Raw genomic sequence first — 23,293 nt, forward strand, 5'->3', positions numbered from 1 at the left:
TAGGAGGCCAGGTACACACATTCCCCAAACCTTACTCCCCAGGAGGGTTCCACTAAACGGGTGTCAACTACTACAGTAGGACTCCAGCAGTGCCTGAGGCCCAAGTCACCCACTGCGCTGAGGTCAACAGAACCACCTGACCTCTTAAGACCCCACATCAACATGACCCAACCCTCAGGCCATGTCCCACTTCCACCTATGTCCCAACTGCACATGGAGAAAAGGAACAGAACCCAAAGAACAGGGAGGCCAAAACGTTTAAGTTATTAAATCAAATATACAGAGTGATTCATTTAATATGTACATATTTACAGAAATGCACTTTCACAAGGAGGGTGGCCGGGGCCGGCAGGTGGGCAGCGGCCTGGTGCCCACGGCAAACGCTGACAGCTGGGAGGGGGTCTGTGTGAAGGCACTTGTCACAAGCTTCAATACTGCCGCCGTCCCGGGAGGGAAACCGAGCAGTTGGGAAGGGCACTTCTGAAAGCACAGTTGGAGATCTCTGGAGAGTTCTGGGCAGGAGGAAGCAAGGACAGCAGGCTGGAGGGGCTAGCCAAGGCATGGGCCAGGTTTACGTGCCAGCCTTAGGCCACACCAGTGACCTCCAACCCCACTGACAACCACAGGCGCCACCAACAGCTATGTAACCGGCATCACACGGGCCACCACGGGTCCCACTGACAGTACGCCAGCCCAGCAGCCAGTGCCACTGACAGCCACAGGTCCCACTGACATCCACAGGCTGGGCCAATTGCCATGGGTACCATGGACAGCCACAGGTCCCACTGAGAGCTACAGCTAAGACAACAGCCACAGTCCCACTGACAGCCTCGGGCCATGCTGTCAGCCACAGGTCCCACTGAGAGCCACGGGCCACACTGAAAGCCACAGATCTCACTGAGAGCCACAGCCCAGCCCACAGGTCTCGTGGGCTTTTGGGCCTCGAGCTAGAGAGAAACCCAAATGAGGAATAAAAAAGAAGATTCTGTAAACAGCGACGGCCTGTGGTAACAAACATTATACGATTTGGTGAGGACACACACACACACACACACATACACACGCCCTGCTCTCCTGCCACAGTGCGTGCGGACGCGGAAACTTTACAAAAATAGCAATGATCCGAGAATACTCCGTTGTTTTCCGCCTGACAGCCGTTGAATAATTTATACAAGGTTAAAGAAACGTAAAAAATAAACATTTGTTTTTTGGTTTTGGTTTTGTTTTTTACACAAAATAAAGAAACTATGCACACGGCCTTGGCCTCCTATGGTCCGGCAGGCAGCGTGGTGCCAGCAAGGGTTCTGGGTGCCAGCCTGGTGGCTGGCTATTCCCTGCCAGCACGGCGCACGTCCTTGGTACTTCTGACGGCGCGGTTGTCCACTTTGGGCCCTGGAGCCCAGCGGGCTGGCCTTCCGAGGGAGCAGCTGGGGTCTTTGGTGAACTTGTGTGAGATGAACTTCTCTGCCTCTGGGGAGTCCCCATCTCCACGGCTCAGCTCTTCATCCTCCTCGTCCTCCCCACCAGCCCCATGGCCAGCTGGCCCGGGCAGTGCCTCGCCTGCCCTGCGGGGCGGCGGTGTGAAGTTTTTGCACTGGTAGAGTATGTCCTTGTGGCCCCCAGTTCCCAGACCGCTGCCGCCTGGCCGCTCAATGGGGTTGCGGATGGGATTGAGCGGGGCCCACTGGTTGTTGGCGCTCTCATCCCGTGGTAGCCGGCTCCTCTCACGTTCTTTCCTGCGCTTTCGTGTCCACCATACGCAGATAACCACACAGGCGAGCCACAGCACACTGAACACGCTGCACAGCACGGGCACCAACAGACCTGGGTAGAAGAAGAGGTAAACATCCTGCGTCCACATGGGCCAAGCAGGGACTCTTCTGGTTTCCAGAATGAAGCTGGGTAGCAGCAGACACCTCTTCCCTCTGAGCAACATCCACAGCAGATTCCCACTGGTCTTGAGTCTGGGAGCCCCTATCACCCCAGCTTACCTGTGGAAGAGCCACCCATAACAACTGTTTCCACCTTGACCTCGGTGACAGCCAGCAGCAGTGAGCTATTTCCTCTCTGAGTGATAGCAGCCACGATGGCGTGGGCTGTGCTCTGGATCAGGCTGCTGTCAGGCAGGTCCCTTGCAGGGCTGAAAGACTGTGGCAGAGGATGACACTGGGGGACGGCCCAAAGGTACCCTTCCTACATCCCAGGAGCCTGTTATAGCCACTGCCCAAACTCTGATCGGGTCCTAGCCAGATGTACAGAGGGCTGCCATGGGTAGAACTGAATCAGTGCTGTGCTACACACGGCCAGGACCTGACAGGGCTTGGAGACCAAGAGACGGGAAGCTCAGTGCGGTTGGATCTTGATGTAGAGGATGCACCCGCCAGATAGATAAGGGCCTGGCCCTGCCCCTGTCAAACCCCTGCATCCTGTATGGGGACCGCTGGACAATACCAAACAATACCAACCCCAGAACTCTCTCTCTTCTTGCGTGCTGGGACCCGACCTGCACCCAGGCCATTTCCTCACGATAAAACCCAAACTCACATCCTTGTTGCCTTCCCATCGAGCAGCTGACCCTACGGACTGTCAGTGACCACCTCGACAGCCTGATGTTCTTCTCTTATAGCTCTGGCCCCTACCCGCCTGCCGCACGCAGTCCACGTGGATACAGCTTCCCCACCCAGCCGCACCCAGCTGTGGAGGTGCCCAGAGGGATGCCAGATCTGGCTCCTATCTCAGTTCCCACTGCCCCGGGTCTCCATTCCACCATGTAAGTGCCTCCCCGTCATCTTCAACTCTGCCACTGCCCCGCGGGATGCCAGAGTGTCACTGCCGCTGAGGGTCTAGAGGCCTGCTCAGTTCAGGTCACCACCCACACTCACCACAGCCACCTCCACAGCACTGGCCCCCGAGGATGCTCGATCACAAAGCAGCAGGAGGAGGCGGTCGTGTGCCGCCGCCCTCGTGGCAGGCAAGGCTCGGATTCCAGAGCAGATAGCGCCCACGGTGGTGCCCTGGGCAGATAAGCAACAGGTTAGCGGGGTTTAGGGCCAAGATCTGAGGCCATGTCTCTGCTGACAAGGAGCCTACCCTGCTCTTAACCCAGTCTGTCTGAGGCAATGGGAGGAGCTTGGAACGGCCACCGTTGAGTTCGAGCCCCTGTTCTGGGGAACGGGTAGGCTAGTTCGGAACATCCAGAGGGTGAGGATGGGACACATCAGAAACGGGAACTATCCTTTGCATGTCAATCCAAAGTAGGGTGGCCCGCAGCACCCCTGCAGTCTAGGCCCCAGGAACACTGGGCACGTTAGCAGCCCAGCCTGGACCCACTCTCTCTTGCCCAACAACGCCTCGGCTCAGTGCTTTCTCGTGTGATCCACCTATCTGCACAGCCACGGGCTTCTGGACCTACGTGAGCTGAGCCTTGAGAGAGCGAGCAAGCGGACTATCACTCTAGGGGTAAACCTGGGAATCCTGGGTCCCCCAGGAGCACTCACCTGAGGCACTTGATCACGGTTGAAGCGCAGTGTGAGTCGGGCACAGTTGTTGTCCAAATGACTGCTCCGTGGCTGACAGGGGGTGCTGGGTGGCAGAGGCTCCTCCGCTGTACACTCCCCCCAGTTCTCACAGGGTGGCTGCAAGCACTGACCCACGGCCTTCTCCTGACATTGCTGCCCTGGGGGGCACTGGGCACTCGGATCGCTGGGCTGACCAGAGAGCAGGCAAGGCTTCCATCCGCACCATACCTGGGAGAGACGCGCAGGAGACACATGGGAGCGGGAGCACAGTCAGACAGCACACAGCGCACAGTCAGGCAGCACAGAGAGAAGACATCAAGGAGTAAGTTTCAAGTCAATGTCTCTAACACCCAGGGGCCCTAGGGAAGCAGGCAAAACTCCAGTCCAGAGAGAACTTTCTGCCAAAACAGAAAGAACTAGGCAGAGCCTGGGAATGGACAGAGAAGAGAGGCAGGCCCAAGACCCCTCCCAGCTCATCCCCTTAGGATGGCCCTCAGAAGTGGGCAGCCTTATCAACCCACACCCCCACCCCTGCATCAGCCTCTTGATAGCTGAGTGAGCCTAAAGGCTCAAGATTACTCAGGGTCACAGTGCAAGAGGGGCGGAGGAGGGGCTGGCCCCACCTTGCTACAATCCCGGTGGCCATCCAGGCAGCGGCAGCTGTTGCAGTCTTCCATCCAGGAACTCCCATGCGGGAAGGACATTCCCCGGGACCAGCAGGGCCTCGTGAATATGACCACTGTGGTAAGAAGGAGGAGGCTCAACAGAGTGTCCAAGCGCTGGAGGGTGGATCTGGCCCACGCCCTGACCACGGGCACAGACAGCCTACCTTCCTGGCACCTGGGGCCAGAACGACCTGGTGGGCAGCTGCAGCGGTACCCGTTGATCTCATCCACACACGTGGCTCCGTAGGCACAGGGCGAGGACTGGCACTCATCAATGTCTGCAAGGAGAGCGGCTGTGTTCTTAGGGGTGTGCACCCCACCCAGGGACCAGCGTGTGGGCGAGGCAGAGGGCTGGAAGGCAGTACCTCAGTCCACCTGTCGCACAGCTACCTAGGCTGTCTGTGTCTCTGTCCATCTGAAGCCTTCTAACTCTCAGTCCCTCGCCCTCCTCTACTGCCTCTGTGCTGTGAGCACTCAGGGACCTCTGTGCTCCTCTCTCTCTGAGGTGGCCATGTACACAGAGGCATCCTCACAGCCTGAGGGGGCAGGAGCATTCCACCCTGTAGCCCCTCTCCCTCTTCCCAAGATGCAACTGGCTCTTCAGGAAGGAACTAGGCTCTCATAGGATGCAGACATGCTCATGGGAGGCAAGGGAAGGCTGCGGCCATGTCCCTGTCAGGATGTGGATGTTTATGCCTCCCGGCTTTCGATACTGAGATTGTCAGGAGAGGGCCCCAGACGAAGCCCCCAACCCCAGCCCCTTCCATCCACCTAGGCTGCTTACTGATACGGCAGTCAGGACCCGCAAAGCCAGGCGCACACTCGCAGCGGAACCAGTTGACGCCATCAACACAGATGCCTCCGTTATAGCTGCAAGGGAGAGGGTGGCCATAAAGGGTCCCCTAGGATGGGCCCTGCCCCCCACCAGCCTCCTGGGCCGCCACTCACCAGGGCAGAGGGTTGCAGTCATTGGTGTCTGGATTTAAGGGGAAAGACAGGGTGGTTATTTCAGCACACTCTTGCCCAGAACACCTCTGCAGCACATCTCTGTGTCTGAGGCTCGTGGGTAGACACTATCCTGTCCATACCAGCCTGGCACAGCCAGTGGAGAAGTACGAGGAAGGCTCAGGACCCCAAGGGAAGCCTCCATGGGGTGGGAGCTATAGTTGGAATGGGACCTATGTCTTAGCAGGAGCCCAAGCCTGCAGAGTGGTGGATCAGGGTAGGTAGAAGGACCCTGCAGATATGGCACAGGGACTGAATTACAAAGTGGCAGAGCAGGTCTCAAGAGTGTGGATGTGTGAGGTAGGCAGGTGGAAGAGTGGTTCTTCCTGGAAGTTGGAAGAAGGGATGGGGGTGGGGCTGGGTGAAGTTAAGCAGAACCCACAGGCCTCCCCCACCTGAAGCCCCTCCAGCTCACTATGTGTGCAGGTGCGGCCCTCCCAGCCATCCCGGCAGATGCAGGAGAAAGAGTCTCCGCTGCCCACGCAGGTGCCTCCATTCACACAGGGATTGGGCACACAGCTGCTGTTCTTGGCTGCAGGGAGGGAGGGGGGAGGATTGAGATGCCTGGGGCAGACCACAACATGGCTGGGGTCGGCAGCCCAGGGCTAGGGGAGGCAGCCAGCCTGGGTAGGGTGCTCACCGATGGTGCAGGTGCTGCCCTTCCAGCCCGGAGGGCACGCGCAGCGGAAGGTGTCGCCGCTGTCATAGCATGTGCCACCGTTGCTGCAGGTGTAGGCGTCACACTGGAACTCGCCTGCAAGCACATGGCCGCTCAGTGGGCGGGCCATATTGACCCCAGCAGGGTCCTGGCAAGCAGCCCCTCCACTCGCTCGCTTGCTCATTTGCAGGGACCCCGGGGCACTTACGTGAGTGGCAGGTCTTGCCCTTCCAGCCATCGTCACAGGCACAGTAGAAGTCATTGACCAGGTCATAGCAGCGGCCGCGGCTGTGGCAGGGGTCGGGGAGGCAGTCGTTGGGATCTGGGGGGAGGACGCCGGTCAGCGGGGGTCACCGGCGCTGGGGAGGGCTTCACGGAGAAGAGCAAGAGCTGGGCCCAAGCACATGGGAGCCTGGGATTCCACCCCATGACTTCAGGCCCATGTACACAGTGCTGAGTAGGACATAGGGGTGGAGCCAGGCCTTAGCCAGTGGGGGCGGTCCGGGTAAGGCAAGGGTGCAAACTCACTGATGTCACAGAGTTCTCCTTCCCAGCCACTGGGGCAGAAGCAGCGGAAGGAGTCCACTTCGTCAATGCACGTGCCCCCGTTGCGGCAGGGCTGGCCCATGCAGTCGTCAATGTCTGAGGGAGAGGATGGGTGAGCTGTCCCTGTGGCTGGCCAGCTTGCCCCACCCCACCAACTCTGCACACCACTCACTTTCATGGCAGTAGGTGCCTGTGAAGCCGCTGTCACAGATGCAGGAGAAGTTTCCCCCAGGCAGGCTAACGCAGTGCCCGTGAGGGCCACATATACCAGAGGGTGCGACACCGCGTGCCCTGGACCCTGCCTCGAACCCGCAGCCATCGATCACTGTGGCAAAGAGATGGACAGGGGTCAGACCCATCTCCACCGGGGTACCCACCCAGCCTGAAGGGTTGCATCATGTACCTCTACATGCCCCGCCAGGGCATGTGTCCCTGGGCACTGAGCAGTTCTTGCCACCAAAGTCTTCTGGGCAGGCGCAGTAGTAGTCACCCTCAAGGTTGTAGCAGCGAGCACCGTTGAGGCAGGGGCTTGGTTCACAGAGATCCATGTCCACCTGCAGGTAAGGAGTGGGGGATGTATTTGTGAGTATCCAGCTCTATATAGAAGCACTGTTTCGTATAGACAACCAGGCCTCTCTGCCTTAGACCCAGCGGTGCCAAGCTGAGCTTGAAGCTCCCACCCACCCAAGAATGTCTGAGCACCGTCAGCTGGACGGAAACACCTGTGGGCCACCAGCCCCCTCCTGCCGCCCTCGCCTCCACAGCAGCCAAGCTTCCTCTGCCTCCCACAGACAGCATCCGGTTTTGGCTCCTCCCGCCGGCAGGAAGGCCAGCTTCTGACCCCCATGTTGCCAGGCTGCCCTCAGAGCCAAGAGAGGTCCTTCCTACAGCCAGCACCACCATGCTCTGGGGACCCGAAGTCAGAGGCCTCTGCCACGGGCCACTAAGAAGCCCACAAGGCCAGAGCAAAACCATGTGTAGCTCAGGACAAGGGAGATCACCCAACAGGGGTCAGGGTAGCAGCCGTGTGGAAAATCACCCGTTTCTTCCCAGGCCCACCCTTGACCCATGATGTCCACACATAAAATATGCAATTCTGCCTTTGGGGGTCCTTCTTGCAGGCTTCCCCTCTGCACGGTCCCATACAGGGAGTGAAGCATATAAGATTGTTGAGACAAGGGACAAGCCTGGCTTTGGTGACCCTCCTAGACAGGGCTCCCACCAAAGCCCCTCTAGGTTATTACCTCACAGTGCAGCCCAGAGAGGCCCCGTGGGCAGTGGCAGCGGAAGCCATCCACCAGGTCCTCACAGATGCCACCCCGGCGGCAGGGGCTGCTGGCACACTTGTCGTACTCTAGTTCGCAATGGCGACCTCCAAAGCCCCGCGGGCACACACACTGGTACCCATTGACCAGGTCCTAGGTGTGTGGACAGGTGGGTGGGTGAGCGAACCTCATACAACCCTGCCTGCCTCCTCCAGCCACATTCCACCCTCCCAGACTTGGCAGCCCCCTTACCTTGCAGGTGCCCCCATGCTGACACTGCCCATGGCAATCGTTGATGTCTGGAGGCAGAAGGGCATGCGGGTGGGGTCAGGGGGGCCCTCTGTGCTCCCCAGCCCCGCCCACCGGCGCCGCCCACCCATACTGACTGATTTGGCAGTTGATGCCCTTCCAGCCCGGGAGGCAATCACAGTAATAGCCGCCAATCAGGTTTTTGCAAGAAAAAGCATTAAGGCACGGCTTCCCTTCACACTCATTGGCGTCTGTGAATGAGACAAGGGAGCTGTGGGGCTCGGGCCCCACTCACCCACTGGGCCCTGCACCTGACGCCCGCAGCCCCAGCAGTGCCAGCAGCAGCAGCAGCAGCAGCCACATGCACAGCACACAACCCATGCACAGACAGTCCCCCCCAGGGAGCCCTTACCCAGCTGGCAAGTAGCCCCCACCCACTGCTCCGGGCAGATGCACTCGAAGCCGTCCACCTGATCCACGCAGGTACCACCCGCTGCACATGGGTTAGAGGCACACTCATCAATGTCTGCAGTGGGGGAGGAGGAAGAGAGAGAATGAAAAAGAGGTAGGTAGGTAAGGGTGTGGCCAGCAAATGAGAGGACGAAGTCAACGGGTACAGACTATGGCCAGTGAACGTGGGATCGTGTCTAGTTAGTGTAGACCCATGGACAGAGGACATGGGGTGTGGTCAGTGAGTAGGGACACAGTACACGGGGTCTCAGTCTGCAGCAGGGAGTCACAGTCCCATGTAAAGCAGCAGGAACCGATTGTTTGGCTGCAGTGTCTGCTGTGCAGCGGATTCAACCACTCTGTCCACACCCCGAAGTGCTACCCACTCCTACCTTGTGAAGCCCCCAGACACTCACCGAGCGCACAGGTGGGTCCGTTCCATCCTGACGGACAGTGGCATTCAAAGCCAGATGGCACTTCGTGGCAAGAGCCCCCATTGGCACACGGGTTGGAGGCACAGGCGTGCTCAGCTGCAGAACCAGAACATGAGTGGAGCGATGCCCACTGAACTTGAGCACGCTTCCCCGAGCCCACCAGACCCAGAGTTCACAGGGGTACAGCCCACTGTACAAGGCAGTGAAGAAAGGCCTCAGCCAGGCTCCCCGAGAGACAGCATTCCAACCTACCCCGCTCGCAGTTCTTGCCCAAGTAGCCATCTGGGCAGGCGCAGAGGTATTGGTCAGGCTCAGCATTGATGCAGGTACCCCCGTTGACACAGGGGTGGTGGCTGCCACAGTAGTTCAGGTCTGGGCACAAGGGTAGGGCTCTCAGGGATGGGCCCAGTGTCAGAGCTTAAGGCCTGGCCCTGCCCACTGCCCACCATCTCTCTACCTTTGTCACAGAGCAGGCCACCCCAGTTGGTCTCACAGTCACAGTGCCAGGGCTCCACACAGCTGCCATGCACGCAGCCAGGGTAGGGGACACACTCGTCACAGAACTTGCCCTGCCAGCCGTAGCTGCACCTGGGGGACCGAGCGACGAGGCCATCAGCCGGGCAGATGAGGAAGGGGCATGGGAGGCAGGCACAGAAGTGCAGGCTACCCCTACTGGGTGGTGGTCCCAGAGAACAGCTCTGAACCAAGCAGGGGTTACGGCCTGCCGGCCAGTCTCGCTGTCACAGGCATTCCCGGCCACTGGCCGAGATGGTCAGCCCAGCTGTCCCGTCACTCCCCCTGAGCTATTCTAGGACTCAGCTCTGAGCCAGGCGCCTGGAAGGAAGGCCCAGCCGGGGGAGGCCCAGGGGTACAGTGCCAGGTGCTGCTCACCAGGTGCTGCTGGGACACAGCAGCAACTGGGATCTGAGAGGGATGAAGAGGCATCAGGAGAGATCCTAGCTACCCTGGTCCAAGGGCTCTGTGACCTTGGGTGCCGCCCATATCCTCACTGCTACTCAAGGGCAGAGGTTTCTCTGACTCCTAGGACAGTCCAACCCAGTGGCTGCCCAGCCAGCCCTATGGGAGCGCCACACTGAGTGGGGCTGAACCCAACACATAGACCCGAAGACCTCGTCAGAGGCCGTAATCTTACGACCTGGCTCTGACCACACTGGGGACTAGTGTAGCCTCTGGGGAGTCCCTCAGGATGTAAGTAGGTGGCCAGCACAGAACCAGCAGGTGCGAGAGTACAGGGCTCCAGTAGGGCTGCCCTCTGGGCCCTGGACAAGACTCTGGGGGCCCCTTCCTTAAAGGCTAAGGTCCTGTGGGGCAGGAATGACGTGCAGGCCACGTCACTTCCACGCTGACACCCGCCACAGGAGTTATTTTTATAGAAGGAAAAACCACAGCCCTTCCTGAGCTGCCCTGGAGCCACGCACACAGGCACTTATCAGCCCGGCTCACCCAGGCTCACATAGGGAAACTGAGGCTGGCTCCAGGGTCCAGCCCGGAACGTCCAAGGCAGGTCCACAGTAGGCCTCCCCTGTCTCTACTTGGGAGTCTTCTCTCCAGGTGATACGGGGAGTCGAGGGGCAGAGAGGGCTGGGACTAGCCTTGGGTCATTCACCAGGGAACACCAAGGCTAGCTTTGAGCCCAGACCCCGTGAGCCCCAAGGGCAGGTTCTCCACCCTGGGCGGGCCATCCCACACCAGACCCCACCTTGTGGCTTTCCTGCCAGCCGTTCCAGGGCCTGGGGAGGGTGGCAGGAAAGCACGGCCATCTCCGCAGTAGCATCCGGCTGGGGAGGGGTGTCCTCTGCTGAAACCTGAGCTCTGGACAGCAGGAGGCCACTTGGCCTCACCCTCTGGCCCAGGGAGAGGGTGGCACTCACCTACCACCCCCTACCCTTGCTTTCCTCCCCAGGGCTCCTGCCTGTGTGCTACCCACAGCCTTTCTGCACGGAGGGACGGAGGGACGTTGCCTCATCTTTCATCTCCCTCCAGCACTGACCACTTTGGGATGCTGCTGGTATAGCCGCCAAGATACCGTAATATACCTTGGGCTACAGAGTGAGTGTGGGGTTAAGAGTAGGCTCCTGTGTTTACCACCAGTGGGGCACATCTGCCCAGAACCCACGCCCAACTCCAGCACACTGCTCAGAGCCGGGCTGTGAAAGACTGCACTGGGGCAGAGGGCTGTGTGGATGGACGATTTCTGCTGCCTGTCCCACCCCCCATCTCCCTCCTTGGATGTGGCTCCTGGAGTAAGAAGCCAGCCCATCCTGAGACAGGTGCTCCTTGCACTGCCTTGAGTCCTGCCAAGACTGTCTGAAACCACACTGTGTGCAAGTGGCACCTGGGATGTCTCCACTGCACACCCATCTCTTTCTGCCCAGGGACCAGCCTAGCTGCTGAACACATCACTAATGCCACTATACAACCCCTCCCCCAGCCCATCTCAACTCCCCAACTCCCTGGCCAGCCTCTCCCGACCAAACAGTACACGTCCCCATCGTCCTCATCCGAAAACACACGAGGTATACCCACTGCTCAGAGGGCACCCAGGGACAGTGAGAACCAGGATGGCAGGAGGGCCTTGGCAGGCCTACTGCTGTGGCTCCCCTGAGTCTAAGATGCTCATCTCTAACTCTTTTCCTACACCCTCCAACCCCCTGGGCCCCCACGTTCCCAACTCACACATCCCAGGGTGCCGACCTTTGCCTCTCTCTATCCTCTACCCCTAACTTAGCCTCATCACCTCCATCACCTTCATGAGCCCCAATGGCTTCTACTCTGCTCTGGGCTGCAGGATCCCCTCTCTGTCCTCCTCACCTGTCTGTCTACATGCCTCCAAGTGCTGCAGGCCAAGCCATTCCCAGCCCCTCCTCTCCACCTGACTCTGTGCTGCCTTAAGGCCAGGCCTGTCCAATGCGCCCTGCTTGGCACACACTAGCCCGCCTCTCTGACAATCATCCCTACCTCAGCCACCACAAATCCATGGTTTAGTGGCTCAAGCTAGCAGGTTTACAGCTCCTGCTTGACTGCACCCCCCTCCTCCTAAACCAAACTCATCATCAAATTCCTATTCCTCAGAACGTCTGCAGGTCCATCCCACCCCTCCACCCCACTGGCCCATTGCTCTCTTCTTCCTCACTGCCACGCTGTGTGGTTCTCCTCAGCCTCTCTTGATAGGGCTCCTCTTCCCCCTAAGCCTCTCTCTGCAGAATCATGTCAGTTTCTCCCACTAGCACGCCACGGTGACTTCCTACTGTGTTCACCTGGGCACCAGATTCCTCACATTTATGTAGTGCTCATATGTATGCATACCACACACACACACACACACACACACACACACACACACACACACGCTTGCATGCACACACACTTGCACAAGCATGCACGCACACACATACCCCTTAGCCTTTGCTTCTTGGTGATGTGACTACCTGGCCACCTTCCCTTGTCCCCTTCTAGCTGTCCCATGGAGAAAATGTCACTGGACATGCCACATGCTCAGGACAGCACTGCCCTCTTCGTGGCCACAAGCTTTGTAAGGGCAGGGTTCCATTCCAACTCTATAGCATCTGATTCCCTGCATGGTGGGCACCTGGCATGAAGCACCTACTTCGTGGCCTACTAAAGCCCGCAGGGTGCCCCAGCTGCTGCAGGCTCTACAGCAGCTCGGGTGAGGAAGGGAAGGGCAGGCATGGTGCTCACCTGCACTCCCCAGGCACAGTGCATCCCCCGTGGAGCAAATTACATCCTTGTTTACACACGGCTGGAACAGAGGGGCAGAGAGAGGCACAGCTGCAGCCAGCCATGCTAGCCCTGCCCGGTGCCCGTGCCCAGCCCCACACTGGGAGACAGACCCCTCACCTTCTTTGCATTCTTTGCCCATCCAGCCATCCATGCAGGCCTTGTTGCCGTACTGGTCGCAGGTATAGTGGCCAAAGAAGTCGTTGCGGGGCCGGCAGAACTTGTTGCAGGTGGCACTGTAGTAGTTCTCATCACAGCGTACTCGGATCTGCAGCTCCAGGTGTGCCACGTGGCCGCTGAAGTGCAGGCTCTTCCAGCGGTCCTCGGGGTTGATCATGCCAGCGTGCGACACCCGCTCAATCAGCAGCTCCTCTTTGGGAGCAGCCGAGTTAGCTGGCGGCAGCAGCTACCCGTCAGTCCCCCAGGGGTGCCACGCGGGCCCTACCAGGCAGCTTCAGGGGCAACAGGGCAGCCAGGCAGAGGAAGGCTGCCAGCCCTGCAGGAGCCAGGGGCGGAGCGGACACTGTCCAGGGCCCCACGAGAAGGCTGGGCAGAAGCTCTAAGCAGGATGCTTGAACCCTGTAAGCTGGCACCACTGCTCCTCTCCCACAAAGGGTCACGAGGGCCATATGCTCTAAGCTTCCTTCCACATTCACAGGCACCACACCACCCATGGGCCACCATTCTCTCCTCCTCCTCCTCCTTCTGCCTCTGGCTCTCAGAAGCACCCTCCCTACTGATCCACCTTAAAACAAAATTCTGGGACCCCAGGATGGACTGTCCCATGGGGGGGTGGGGAGCAGCGCACTGAAGCAGGCTACCTGAGCGGGCTGCACAGCACCCACCACTGCTGTTTGGGGTTTTCTATGGCAGCTGGGCATACAGTCCTGCTGCTCCACTTTTTCTTCCTGTTGCATTAGTACAGGCCCAACTGGGCACCCAGTGCCCTGGGCTTTGCGTTTTGGTAAGGCCCCCGATTGCCTTCCTTGGACCCTGGCTGACCCTCTACTCTGAGCTTCCTGCTCTCCCCTTTTCGCCTATCCTTGGCGACATCGCCAGGACTCGGGGTTCATCCTGATCACGGTGCATTGCTCTGTAAGATCTCAAGGGTTACGTCTAATCATAACCTGGGGTCTGATCCATCAGCCACCCCGCATCTCTACCTTTTGAGAATAGCCAGAACTCCTTAGCCCCTCAAGCTGCCTGTCTCAGCCTCTTTGTCTTGATGCAAGCAGCACCCTCTTTGTTGGCCTTTGTTTCGGCCTTGCAAACTCTGTCCACAGGGCAGCCAGGGCAATGCATCCCCAGGAAGAAGCCGGCATCCTCCCGGGCCCAGGAGCTTGCTCGGCCTGAACCAAGCCTCGCTGACTGCTTCGTCTCCCAGTCACAAGACCTCCACCCAGAACCTCAGATACTAGCTTGGATCCTTCACTCTCTGCTCAAGGGGCTTCTCCGTTTGTCTACAGAAAAAGCTCTGCCTCTCCGCTAGAAGGCTGAGATGACCCCCGCCACACACACAGACTGTACACAGAACGGCTGGCTTTGAAGTGGTGACCCTCGAGCTTCATGTTCTAAGATAGCGAGAACGTCACAAAGCCAGAGAGAGCCACTTGAGGGTATCTCATTCCATGGTGTCACCAACATGGGCCTCAGAAGAATGCACTGACGACACCAGGAGTGAAGGAATAGTATGAGCAGCTCTGCAAAGCCACAGGCGTGCGTGGAGAGCCTCTTTCACCAGAATAAGACCTTCTAGTCATACGAGCCATCGCCCCCAGCAGACAGAGGGCCATGGGCCTGGCCACAAGCACTCTGGCCCAGGGGACCAGAAATTCTTGCTGGCAGCCTCCCTCCACCCACCCACTTCCCCCAGTACAGGGCATACTCACCATCTGGAGTGGTGTCATTGTCCCAGTCCCAGGCCTCCACGATGAGGGTGAAAGAACGCTGCAGACACAGGAGGAGAGCTGGTCAGGTGCCTGGGGCTCCCTCCCACCTGCTGCTATTCAGGATGGGGGCAGGGTGCATGGCCCTGGCCTGTGTGTCTCTGGGATGCTCAGGCCTTATAGAGAACTCTGCTCCACGGCTTTGTGGTACCCTCCCTTCCCCATCCGTGTCCCCAACACTGGCCCATCTCCTCTACAGACCCCATATATCCCAACTCGGAAATGGAGGATAATTATCCCTGGCTGCACCTCTCAGGAAGTTTTGGCTCCTTGCTCTTGGGGTCCCCAAGGCCCAGTTCAGCTCCACCCTGTGCAAGCTCCTGAAGTCAGCAAAGGGTGAAGGGAGGGGTTCAGGCATCTGTGGGCAGAGCACTTCCGTTGGGAATACATCCCTGCACCTCAGAGGGCTGAGCTGAAGTTGAAGATTATGTGGCACTATATATATACTTGAAGCCCACTTGACAGGGCTGCGTCCTGGCTACTCAGCAGTCATTCTACCAGTCACACAGAAGTGCTTACCATCAAAGAGCATACAGTCAGCCTCCTAACTATCCCCCAGGACAAGGCTGATGGAGGTCTCTTGCTGTACAGGTGGGGGACACTGAGGCCCAAGAGCTGCTGTGCTAGGCACAGCCTCAGTCTGTAATCATGGCCAGCCCTCACCATCTGTCCCTCCTGCCCCAGGCCATGGCGATGAGTGCTGCTGTGAGCTGTTACCTTGGCAACATAAGGCCTGCCCCTATAATAGGGCAGCCTGAGCTCACCGTGACCTCAGGCACCCCTTCCTCTGCAGCTCGACTATGCTGAGGAAACCTCATGTTTTCCTGGATGGCTGAGAGCACCAGCCATTCCTCAGCCCTCAGAGCCCTCCCTCCAGACTCACTGGAGCCCCATCTAACCTGGGCTTTCTAGAACTTATCCCACTGCCATACCCAGCCTCACGGGACCTCGTGTTAGGAGACCCTGTCCTTTTCCTATCTGTTGGCAGCTCAGCATGAACACTCTCACTCCCTACTCTGGTACCTCCTCTGAGCACCTGTCGTCACACATAGGGCCCATGCCATGTGAGCCAGGCCAAAAGCAGAGGGCCACTGGTCCCCTGGCTCCATGAAGCCACTACCAGGTTTCCTTTTTTCTTTTCTTCTTCTTTTTTTAAAAACATATTTATGTATATAAGTACTCTCTCTTCAAACATACCAGAAGGGGGACTCAGATCCCATTACAGATGGCTGTGAGCTACCAAGTAGGTGCTGGGAATTGAACTCAGGACCTCTGGAAGAGCAGTCAGTGCTCTTAACCGCTAAGCCATCTCTCCAGCCCACCTTTATTGCCATCTAAATCCCCCTTTAGATCCTCTTCCTCGTTCGCTCCCCTGCTCCCCCTTCCCACCCTGACTGCTCCTCTCCCTGGTCTCTCGGCAAGCATAGGGCTTAGAGGCCTAAGAAATCCCCACTGTGCTACCCTCATGTGCCTGGGTGCAGAGCCTATCTGGGGGCCCTCTCCATACCACCCTAACCACCTGCAAAGCACTCCTCAGAGCCTCCATTTGTCCAAGGCTAGCTCCCTGGTGACAGGCAGGGTCCCCAGTCCCTTCCCAGGCAGTCCCTTCCCTGCCCCTTCAGTTCTTTACCCGCCCACTCATTATAGTGCAGAACAGAGTTCAGACTGCCTACAGCCCCTGCATCAACAGATGGAGCCAGAGAAAGTGAGGGACAGGCCCAGGTCACATAGCCCCAGGAGAAATAGGCTTTAGCCCAAGGGAGGAAGCACTATGAGGAGGAGGAGGAAGAAGTGGAAGAAGAGGAGGAAGAAGAGGGGAAGAGGAAAAAGAGGAGGAGGAGGAGGAGGAAAAAGAAGCAGGGGAGGAGGAAGAGGAGGAGGAGGAGGAGTCAGAAAGAAGACCAAACAGGGCTAAGAGATCGAGGAATGCAGAACAGAGGGGACCATAGCACAGGGCACCAGAGGACCCCCCACCCCACGGTGGAATCATCACTGGTTCCCATCAAAACAAGTGACCAGTAAGATCTGAGGCTATCAGGTTTTATACTCGCTCAGCTGCTACATAGGAACAAGGAGCTGACGGGCTGTGAGAGGACAAGGCTAGGCTGGGCTTAAGATCTCTGCCACCATCACTACAGGCCAAGCCCACCAGCAAGGTTCGGAGGCAGTAGCCACAGGGCAGGCGGTAAGATTCCCTGCACACACCTGCGCTTCGGATGATCCAGGAACACTCCCAGGAAACCCACCCCAGGCGCACAGGTAGGGTTACCACCACCTCAGCCTGAGCCCTGGGCTCCGGTTACCTGCTCCCGCAGGGACGTGGCCCGCCCGCTCGCCCGAGAGGGCCTGTCGCCCGCCAGCTGGGCTCCCTACACCTGGATGGCAGGAAGTCATCCAGGGAGAACCTGAGCCAGCAGGCAGGCGGCACCTGTGGCTTCTCCCCACCTGCCACAGTGGCCCCCCAGCTCCTCCCTTCCCCCAGCTTCCAGTACCATATCCCTCACTACAAATAGCTCTGTGCACCCCTTCCTGGGAAGCCAAATCCTACTGGTTGACAGAGGGACAAAGGCGACTGGGCTGGAAGCCTGTAGGATCTTGGGGCTTTTAGAGTGGATGGGGGCTGGGAAAGCTGGAGGACCATGGGTGAGACAGAGAGCTACCACCTGCCCAGGTTTCCCAGAAGCAAGAGAGAAAATCCTGGTCCCTCCTCCTAGGGCAGTCCTCCTGGGCCACCTGCCTGTCAGACTCTGGAGTTCTATATCCTACAGCCTCGGCCCAAAGCCTGGCCCCAGACACACCCCCAGCCAAGTCCATCACCGTCTGGTCAAACTCCAAGTCTAACTGTAATTCCCCCCCCCAATCTAGCCCTTAGACAGAGCTAAAAGGACAGCAGAGGACCATGGGAAAGGCAGACCAAGGGACAGGTGTGCCCCCTGGCCCCATAGCCAGGGTTACTCACAGCCTAGCCTCAGGTACAAGGCTTGTTCTACTCTCTAGCTGCCTTTCTTGGCCCCTGACAGAGCTCAGCACTTGCTGCCAATGTCCGGAGCCCTAAGCACAGACATATTTCCTGAAACCAGAGCTTTGGAGAGGCCTAGGCCTCTGTCGCCATTGTCACCCAAGGGATAACCCTCTTAAGACTCCAGGTCTCTGGGTCACAGGAAGAGACAGTAGGTTAGCCCATGCTAGGGTTGGACAGGTGCACCCCACATCAGAGACCAGCTGAGGCCTAGCCTAGGTGCGCCGCTCACCCACTGCTGGGAAACCCAGGCTCCCACCGTGAAGAGGGGAGCAGCAGCCTGTGTGGCCCCTAGCATGCCTCATCGTCTACTGCAGCTAGCCCAGGATCAGAATGGGTATGCGACATCTAGTTCAGGATGGGTGGATGGGCAGATGGATCAGAGCCTTTGCCTGGCTCCCCAGCAACTCTCAGTGGACCAGCCCATTTCCTATTCTGTCCAGACACCATGATAGTACCTTTCCTGCCAACCCACAGGTACAGCACCCACCCCTCGCCCATCTCACTACAGCTCGGTTTCCCATTCACTCCTGTGGGCCCAGGGACAAGGGCCAGATCCACTTCCACGTCTGAATCCTCCACTGGCCCAAGTTAGCACTTTCTGCCTCAGTCCCCGCCGCCCCCCCCCCCCGTGTTGCTGGCTACAGAGAGCCCTACCATAACACATACTATGTGGCCTGGATCAAGACACCCAACCTATGAGGGAGACGGTCGGGTACAGAATGAAATAGCACCTGCCCCTAGCTCCAGCCAAGGAGGACTCTTGGTCTTATGGGGATGCTGTGGGAGGCATGTGCCTCAGCGTGGGTTGTGATGAAGAGACTGGTGCTCATCCCAGTCCCAAAAGGCCCGGAGGGCAGCGGGGTCCTTTGATGTACATGCAGGGCACACATTTTAGAATAGCCCACTTGGGTCAGGCCCTCTCTGCCTGTGCTCCCGGATCTGTTCCAGCACCCTCTTACGCTGGAACAACCTTACAACAACCGTCAGTCCTCTGTCCTATGGGACAGTCCTCCCTGACCACCTTGCCTTACCTCCCTCCCTCAAGTACACACATGGCCATGTGCTGGACAGCCAGCAGGGGGAGAGGAAGAACTTAAGCAGGAGAAAGCTACATTGGGGAGTTCAGTAGGGGACATGCTGGGCACCCTACAGCCTCAGCTAGCTTCAGGAATCCTAGTGGAAAAGGCCTTGCATCCGTCTCAGGAGAGGGGAAGCAGGTTACAGGACTGCTAGCTCAGCTCTTCCAGCCTTAGAAACCAGGTCCGCCGCCTCAGACCTGCCTCTCTCTCTATCACTCATGACCCCAGAAGCACCACCAAGGAAAGAGACCGGAACAGGGCTGCACCCTGGGCTCAAAAGGCAAGCTGGTCAGACAGAGGGCCTGTAGTAGAGACCTCTTCTCTTTTGGCATCCTTTCCCAAGCACAGCCCCACTAGACAGGCCAGCGACCACCTTGTTCCTCATTTAGCCAACAGGGACCTCCTAAATACACCAGCCACCAGACCCCAAAGAAAAGCCTCCGCTTTCCTCAGAACTCTCCATCAACCACCTGCTCGGGCCACGGATCTCAAGCATGCGTGGTGAACGAGGCCTCCCCGCTGCTGGGTACAGACAGGCACCAGAGCCACTCCAGGGAAAACGTACATCTCCCGAGGACATCTGCAACATGCACAGCCTGGCGGGGGTTGCTGCGGCTTTCTGCATCGAAGAATCCACTCAAAGAGGCTCTGAGATGGATTCGAAGCCACAGCTACCTCGGTGCAGGCACAGGAGTTGTGAGAAGCCCGTGCCTGCTCTTGTCCACCTTCTAACACCGTCCCATCTTTCCACAGGGCCCTCCACCAACCCAAGGAACCCAAGTCCCAGCTGGTTCTTGCTGTCCCCAGGTACCAAATGCTCCAGTGGGCGCCTGGATTCCCAATGTACCCTGGCTCACGGGACAGAGATGAACTTGTGGCAGATCAAGCAGCATGGCCGCAGGGCTGTTGCCAAAGAGCGGAAATACCAAGGTACTGGCATCACAGCACCAGCTCCATGCCTGGCAGCCAGGACACGCAGCAAGATGGGAGACGGGAGAACCAGACCTGCCCCCAAACACAAGGTACCCTTCAACCTCCAAACTTCCATCCATGCTAGAAACTTCCCTACCCCTGAGGCATCTTGGGAAAGCATCTGGGAACAGAAAGCTAAAGTGTCCCCAAGACCAAGTACCAAGAGTCGAAGGAAGGCAAGGGCCTGTCCCATCCCGTTCCACACCAACCGGCTGGCCAGCGGGGCAAAGAGCCACAAGGGACACGCGTTGGCCCGCCACATTCCTCCAGGCCCTCCCTGCCCCCCACACCCACCGCTGCCAACTCGAGCAGAAAACACATCCTCAGGTAGCGATTTGGAGCCACGCTGGCTTGGGCCCAAGTGCAGATGACAGGCTGTCGGCCCTGCTCAGACCTGCCTGCTGTGCTGCTGTGGGGGCGAGGGGGGCAGGGCCAATAGTAACTGCCTAGGGCCTCTCCCATGCCTGCCCCTGCCTTTTTCCGTCTCAGGGATAAACTTCCTATCACAAGCCCCCAGGGTCAAGGCTACCTGGCTAGGCAAGGGTATCCCTCCCTACGTATGGAGCAGGAGCCTAGGGAAAGGTAAAGATGGAGGCACAAGCTGGGTGGCCTTGGAAGAAATAATTGTCCAGGGCTCAGAGCAAGAGCAGAGCAGGGCAAACCCTGCCCACCCATGCCTGACCCCCTAACCAAAAGTCTCTTTCAGGACCAAGGTACCAGGCAGACCCATTCCCATGGCTCTTGGTATCTGAACCAACCGCAAGCCCTCAGTCAGGAAAGCCCTTGGGCCATTGCTTGATACCCCCCCTCTACTCGCTAGTCTCAGGCCTCCAGACCCACCTTTACCAGCTGTTTTTAATCTCACACTCAAGACTATGTCCATATTCACATCTGCACCTAACTAGCTTCACACCTGCAGACAATCAGGTGCCGGTACAAGCCAGGTCCAGAAAGTGAATAAAAGCAAGCACCATAAGACTTCCTGATCCCAGGCCTTTATACCACAGGCATGCTACCTGTCTCCCCCAAAGCTGGATCCCCATGACCCTTCTTCCCAGCATGCCCAGACTCGGGTTCTTGCCTGACCTGACCACCCCTAAGCAGACAGGGTGCTTCCCAATTCCAGAAACTAAGAAGCACAATAAAACATCCGCAAACAGCAGTGCCACAGAGGGTTACAACTTGGAGCCTTGTTAGTGTCTCTTCCCTTTCGGAGGAGGGGTCTTCCCATCTCTAGCAGCTTCTGCCAACACACACAATCAGGCCATCCCCGCGCAGGTCCCAGGCGCCTGTCCGTGCCCCCGGGCATCCAGGAAACTGCAGGGCAGGAGCAGGCTGGCCGCGGGCCCGGACGGCTCCGCCAGGGCCTGCCCCGGACCAGCCCCAGCACGCGCAGCGCACATGCCTGCACAGCCTACCGGGCCGCAGGCGCCTCGCACCTCCCCACGCACTGACACGCGCAGGGCGACGTAGGCACACTCCGAGGGCCGCCGTGCACGCGGACCTTGGCCTCCCAGCCCCGCCGCGACCCCAAGCCTGTCGGCCCTTGGGAACCCCGCGCGCCCACGTGGCCAGGCGCGAACCTGGCCGCAAGAGCACGCGCCCCAGGCCCGCCCGCGGCGCGGCGCCCCCTGCCGGCCCCGCCCCGTCTGGGCGCGCGCGGCCCGCACCCGCGCGGCCGCAGGTGCTGAAGGGACCGCGGCGGGCGCCGAGCGCGCAGGGAAGCAGAGTGCGGGGGAGGGGCGCACGTACCGGCCAGGCGAACTGAAAGGGAATGACGACGAGGCCCGGGTCCTGGTGGCCGCCGGTCCGAGACCGCGCGCGCGCTCGGTCCCCCGCAGCGCCCGCCGGCGGCAGGTAGAAGGAGTTGCCACCCAGCACGGGCGTGGCGCCGTAGCCGTAGCTGCAGGGCCCCGTGGGCGTCACCTTGGCCTGGTACTCCTTAAGGCACACGCGCACGTACGTGTCGCACTCGTCGCGGCCGCAGCCCCCCGCGCGCGTCGTCCGGCCGTCGCCGTCACAGCAGGCGCCGCTCAGCAGCTCCCCGTTCACGTTCCGCAGCGCGCTCAGCTGCAGCTCGAAATAGCCCATGGGCCGCGTCGCCTAAAAATAAGGCAGCGCAGAGTGCAGGGAGGCGCGGGCCGGGGTCGCCGAGCCTCCGCCCCGCCCCCACCCTTGCGCCGTTCCTAGGGCTCCGGACCGCGGCCGTTTGTGCGCCGCCTGGCCCGGAGGAGCGGCCCGGCCCGGTGCGCCCCGTCCGCGCCCGTCGCCACCGCGCGCCCCGCTCACCTGCACGCACAGAACCAGTAGCAGCAGCAGCCGCCGAGGCAGGCGTCCCCAGCCGCGTGCCCGCATCGCCGCCTCGACCCCGCCCGCGGCCCCGCCGCCGCCGCCGCCGCCCGCGCCCGCTATAGCCGCCGCGCCGGCCTCCAACGCCCGCCCGCCCTCCGAGCCCGGCGGCGCACAGGCGGCGGCGGCCGCACAGGCGGCGCGGGCGGGGTCGAGCAGTGCGCGCGGGCTGCGCGGCGGGCGTGCAGGGGAGGCGGCGGCTCCGGCTTACTGCAGCCGCTCTCCGGCGGCCGGCCCGGCTCCCACCCGGCGGCGGCGGCGACGGCGGCGGCGGGTCCTGGCCTCGGCTCTGCGCGCCCGCGCTCCCGGCACCGCAGCCAACAAGTTCGGGACGAGACTGACAGCTCGCTCGCCCATTCGTCACCCGCGCACCTGCATATGCATGAGGGGGCGGGGCCTCGCGGTGGGGTGGGGCCGTGGGGGGTGTTGGGGGCACCCCGAGCTTTAAAGGAGGCGAGGGTGCGGTCTATGCGCGGGGCGGCGGGGCGCGGGGCCACCGAGCTGTGGCTTCTCCTGCGCCCAGGCTCACTGAGGTGGGGCCTTTTCTGCTCCAGAATTCTCGCCCGGGTTAACAGCCTGGGAGTGAGTGGGGCGCCCCCTGAGGTCACTGCCTTGGTCCCCTCCCATCAGAGCGCAGCCACTCTCGCGCTGCTCTTGGTCCCAAGGGAGATACTGCCTGCTGCACACATCAGGATTTTGCCCCCACGCAGAGCGGGTGGGGCACTGAGACTTGAGTGAGCCCAACTCCTGGTGCGCCCCCTTCCCCCAGGAATTTCCCCCCAACTCCGCAGCCTCCTGTTACTTTCACGCCGGCTACAGGGGGCGCTACTCCCCTCCGGCGCTCAGCCCTCCCTTCCTCCAAGCGCACAGGTTGAGTAGCCAGTCAACAAATGCTCCTTCCTGCAGGCTGTTCCCAATTCCAAACTGAGGTGGTGGCCATCGCTACATTCTCTTATCTTCAAGGAACGTGCCGGCCTGAGGTTCAAATTTAGGGGAAAAGAAACGGGCATAAAGGATAGTGGACCATGTCAAGAGAGCTACCGGAAGAGGACTTTCCAACAGTCTGGGAGTATTAAGTCACAGAGCCTGGGTGTCCCAACCCTCCATTACCATTTCTTGACCCTGTTCCTAGGTGATCATTTCCTCTTCCACACGTCAACACCAAGGGTTCTTTGTCTACAAGCTGCCTCTCTCCCACTCAGCAGGGCCCTTTGCAATTCCAGTGGTTAGCCTCCATGATTGGTGATGTGCTACTCTGCCCTTACAAAAGTCTCCCGAAGGCTCCTCACTCTAGTCTCCCTTTCTAGTCCAAGTCACTGCCAGCCAGGATTTCCGCAGAGAGGGAGAAGTTCTGATACCGGTGAATCAGAGCCACA

General features: G+C 59.5%; 1 protein-coding gene and 1 non-coding gene across 9 annotated transcripts; both read right to left on the bottom strand.

Moving 5' to 3' along the window:
- Positions 1-241: 241 nt before the first annotated feature.
- Positions 242-22,251, bottom strand: Jag2 (jagged 2). Of its 8 annotated transcripts, none has more exons than XR_872707.3 (26): positions 21,858-21,956; positions 21,321-21,671; positions 14,439-14,496; positions 12,670-12,942; positions 12,511-12,571; positions 9,248-9,378; positions 9,043-9,162; positions 8,773-8,886; positions 8,319-8,432; positions 8,044-8,157; positions 7,910-7,956; positions 7,637-7,810; positions 6,796-6,946; positions 6,565-6,717; positions 6,375-6,488; positions 6,055-6,134; positions 5,829-5,942; positions 5,604-5,720; positions 5,132-5,159; positions 4,968-5,053; positions 4,348-4,461; positions 4,142-4,257; positions 3,498-3,746; positions 2,883-3,014; positions 1,992-2,148; positions 242-1,824 (listed from the first exon to the last, which is right to left on the bottom strand). XR_872707.3 is itself a non-coding variant. In XM_011243998.2 (26 exons), exons 1-26 carry the CDS (start codon positions 21,921-21,923, stop codon positions 1,328-1,330), a joined length of 3,765 nt encoding a protein of 1,254 aa, XP_011242300.1. In that variant the 5' UTR covers positions 21,924-21,956; the 3' UTR covers positions 242-1,327. The 8 variants fall into 8 exon arrangements, 5 of the variants coding, with proteins under 5 accessions (XP_011242300.1, XP_006515549.1, XP_011242301.1 ...); XR_872705.2 differs by having other exon boundaries at positions 5,584-5,720; positions 6,055-6,168; XM_011243998.2 differs by having other exon boundaries at positions 6,055-6,168.
- On the bottom strand, positions 12,922-12,980 carry Mir6941 (microRNA 6941). Its single transcript, NR_105906.1, has one exon. It is a non-coding gene; the product is annotated as a microRNA 6941 (primary transcript).
- Positions 22,252-23,293: the final 1,042 nt, after the last annotated feature.

Source organism: Mus musculus, chromosome 12, assembly GCF_000001635.26.
Source record: "Mus musculus strain C57BL/6J chromosome 12, GRCm38.p6 C57BL/6J".
Classification (NCBI taxonomy): Eukaryota; Metazoa; Chordata; class Mammalia; order Rodentia; family Muridae; genus Mus; species Mus musculus.

What these genes read in the sequence shown, in the direction of transcription:
- Jag2 (XM_011243998.2), bottom strand. Translation starts at nt 21,923, where the DNA reads ATGCGGGCACGCGGCTGGGGACGCCTGCCTCGGCGGCTGCTGCTGCTA. An exon ending in ACTGTGCCTGGGGAGTGCAG is followed by an intron (nt 9,379 to 12,510) that starts GTGAGCACCATG and finishes TCGGTCCCCCAG; the next exon opens with GTGCAGCTACGGCTGGCAGG. An exon ending in AGCATGGGGGCACCTGCAAG is followed by an intron (nt 7,811 to 7,909) that starts GTAAGGGGGCTG and finishes CCACACACCTAG; the next exon opens with GACCTGGTCAATGGGTACCA.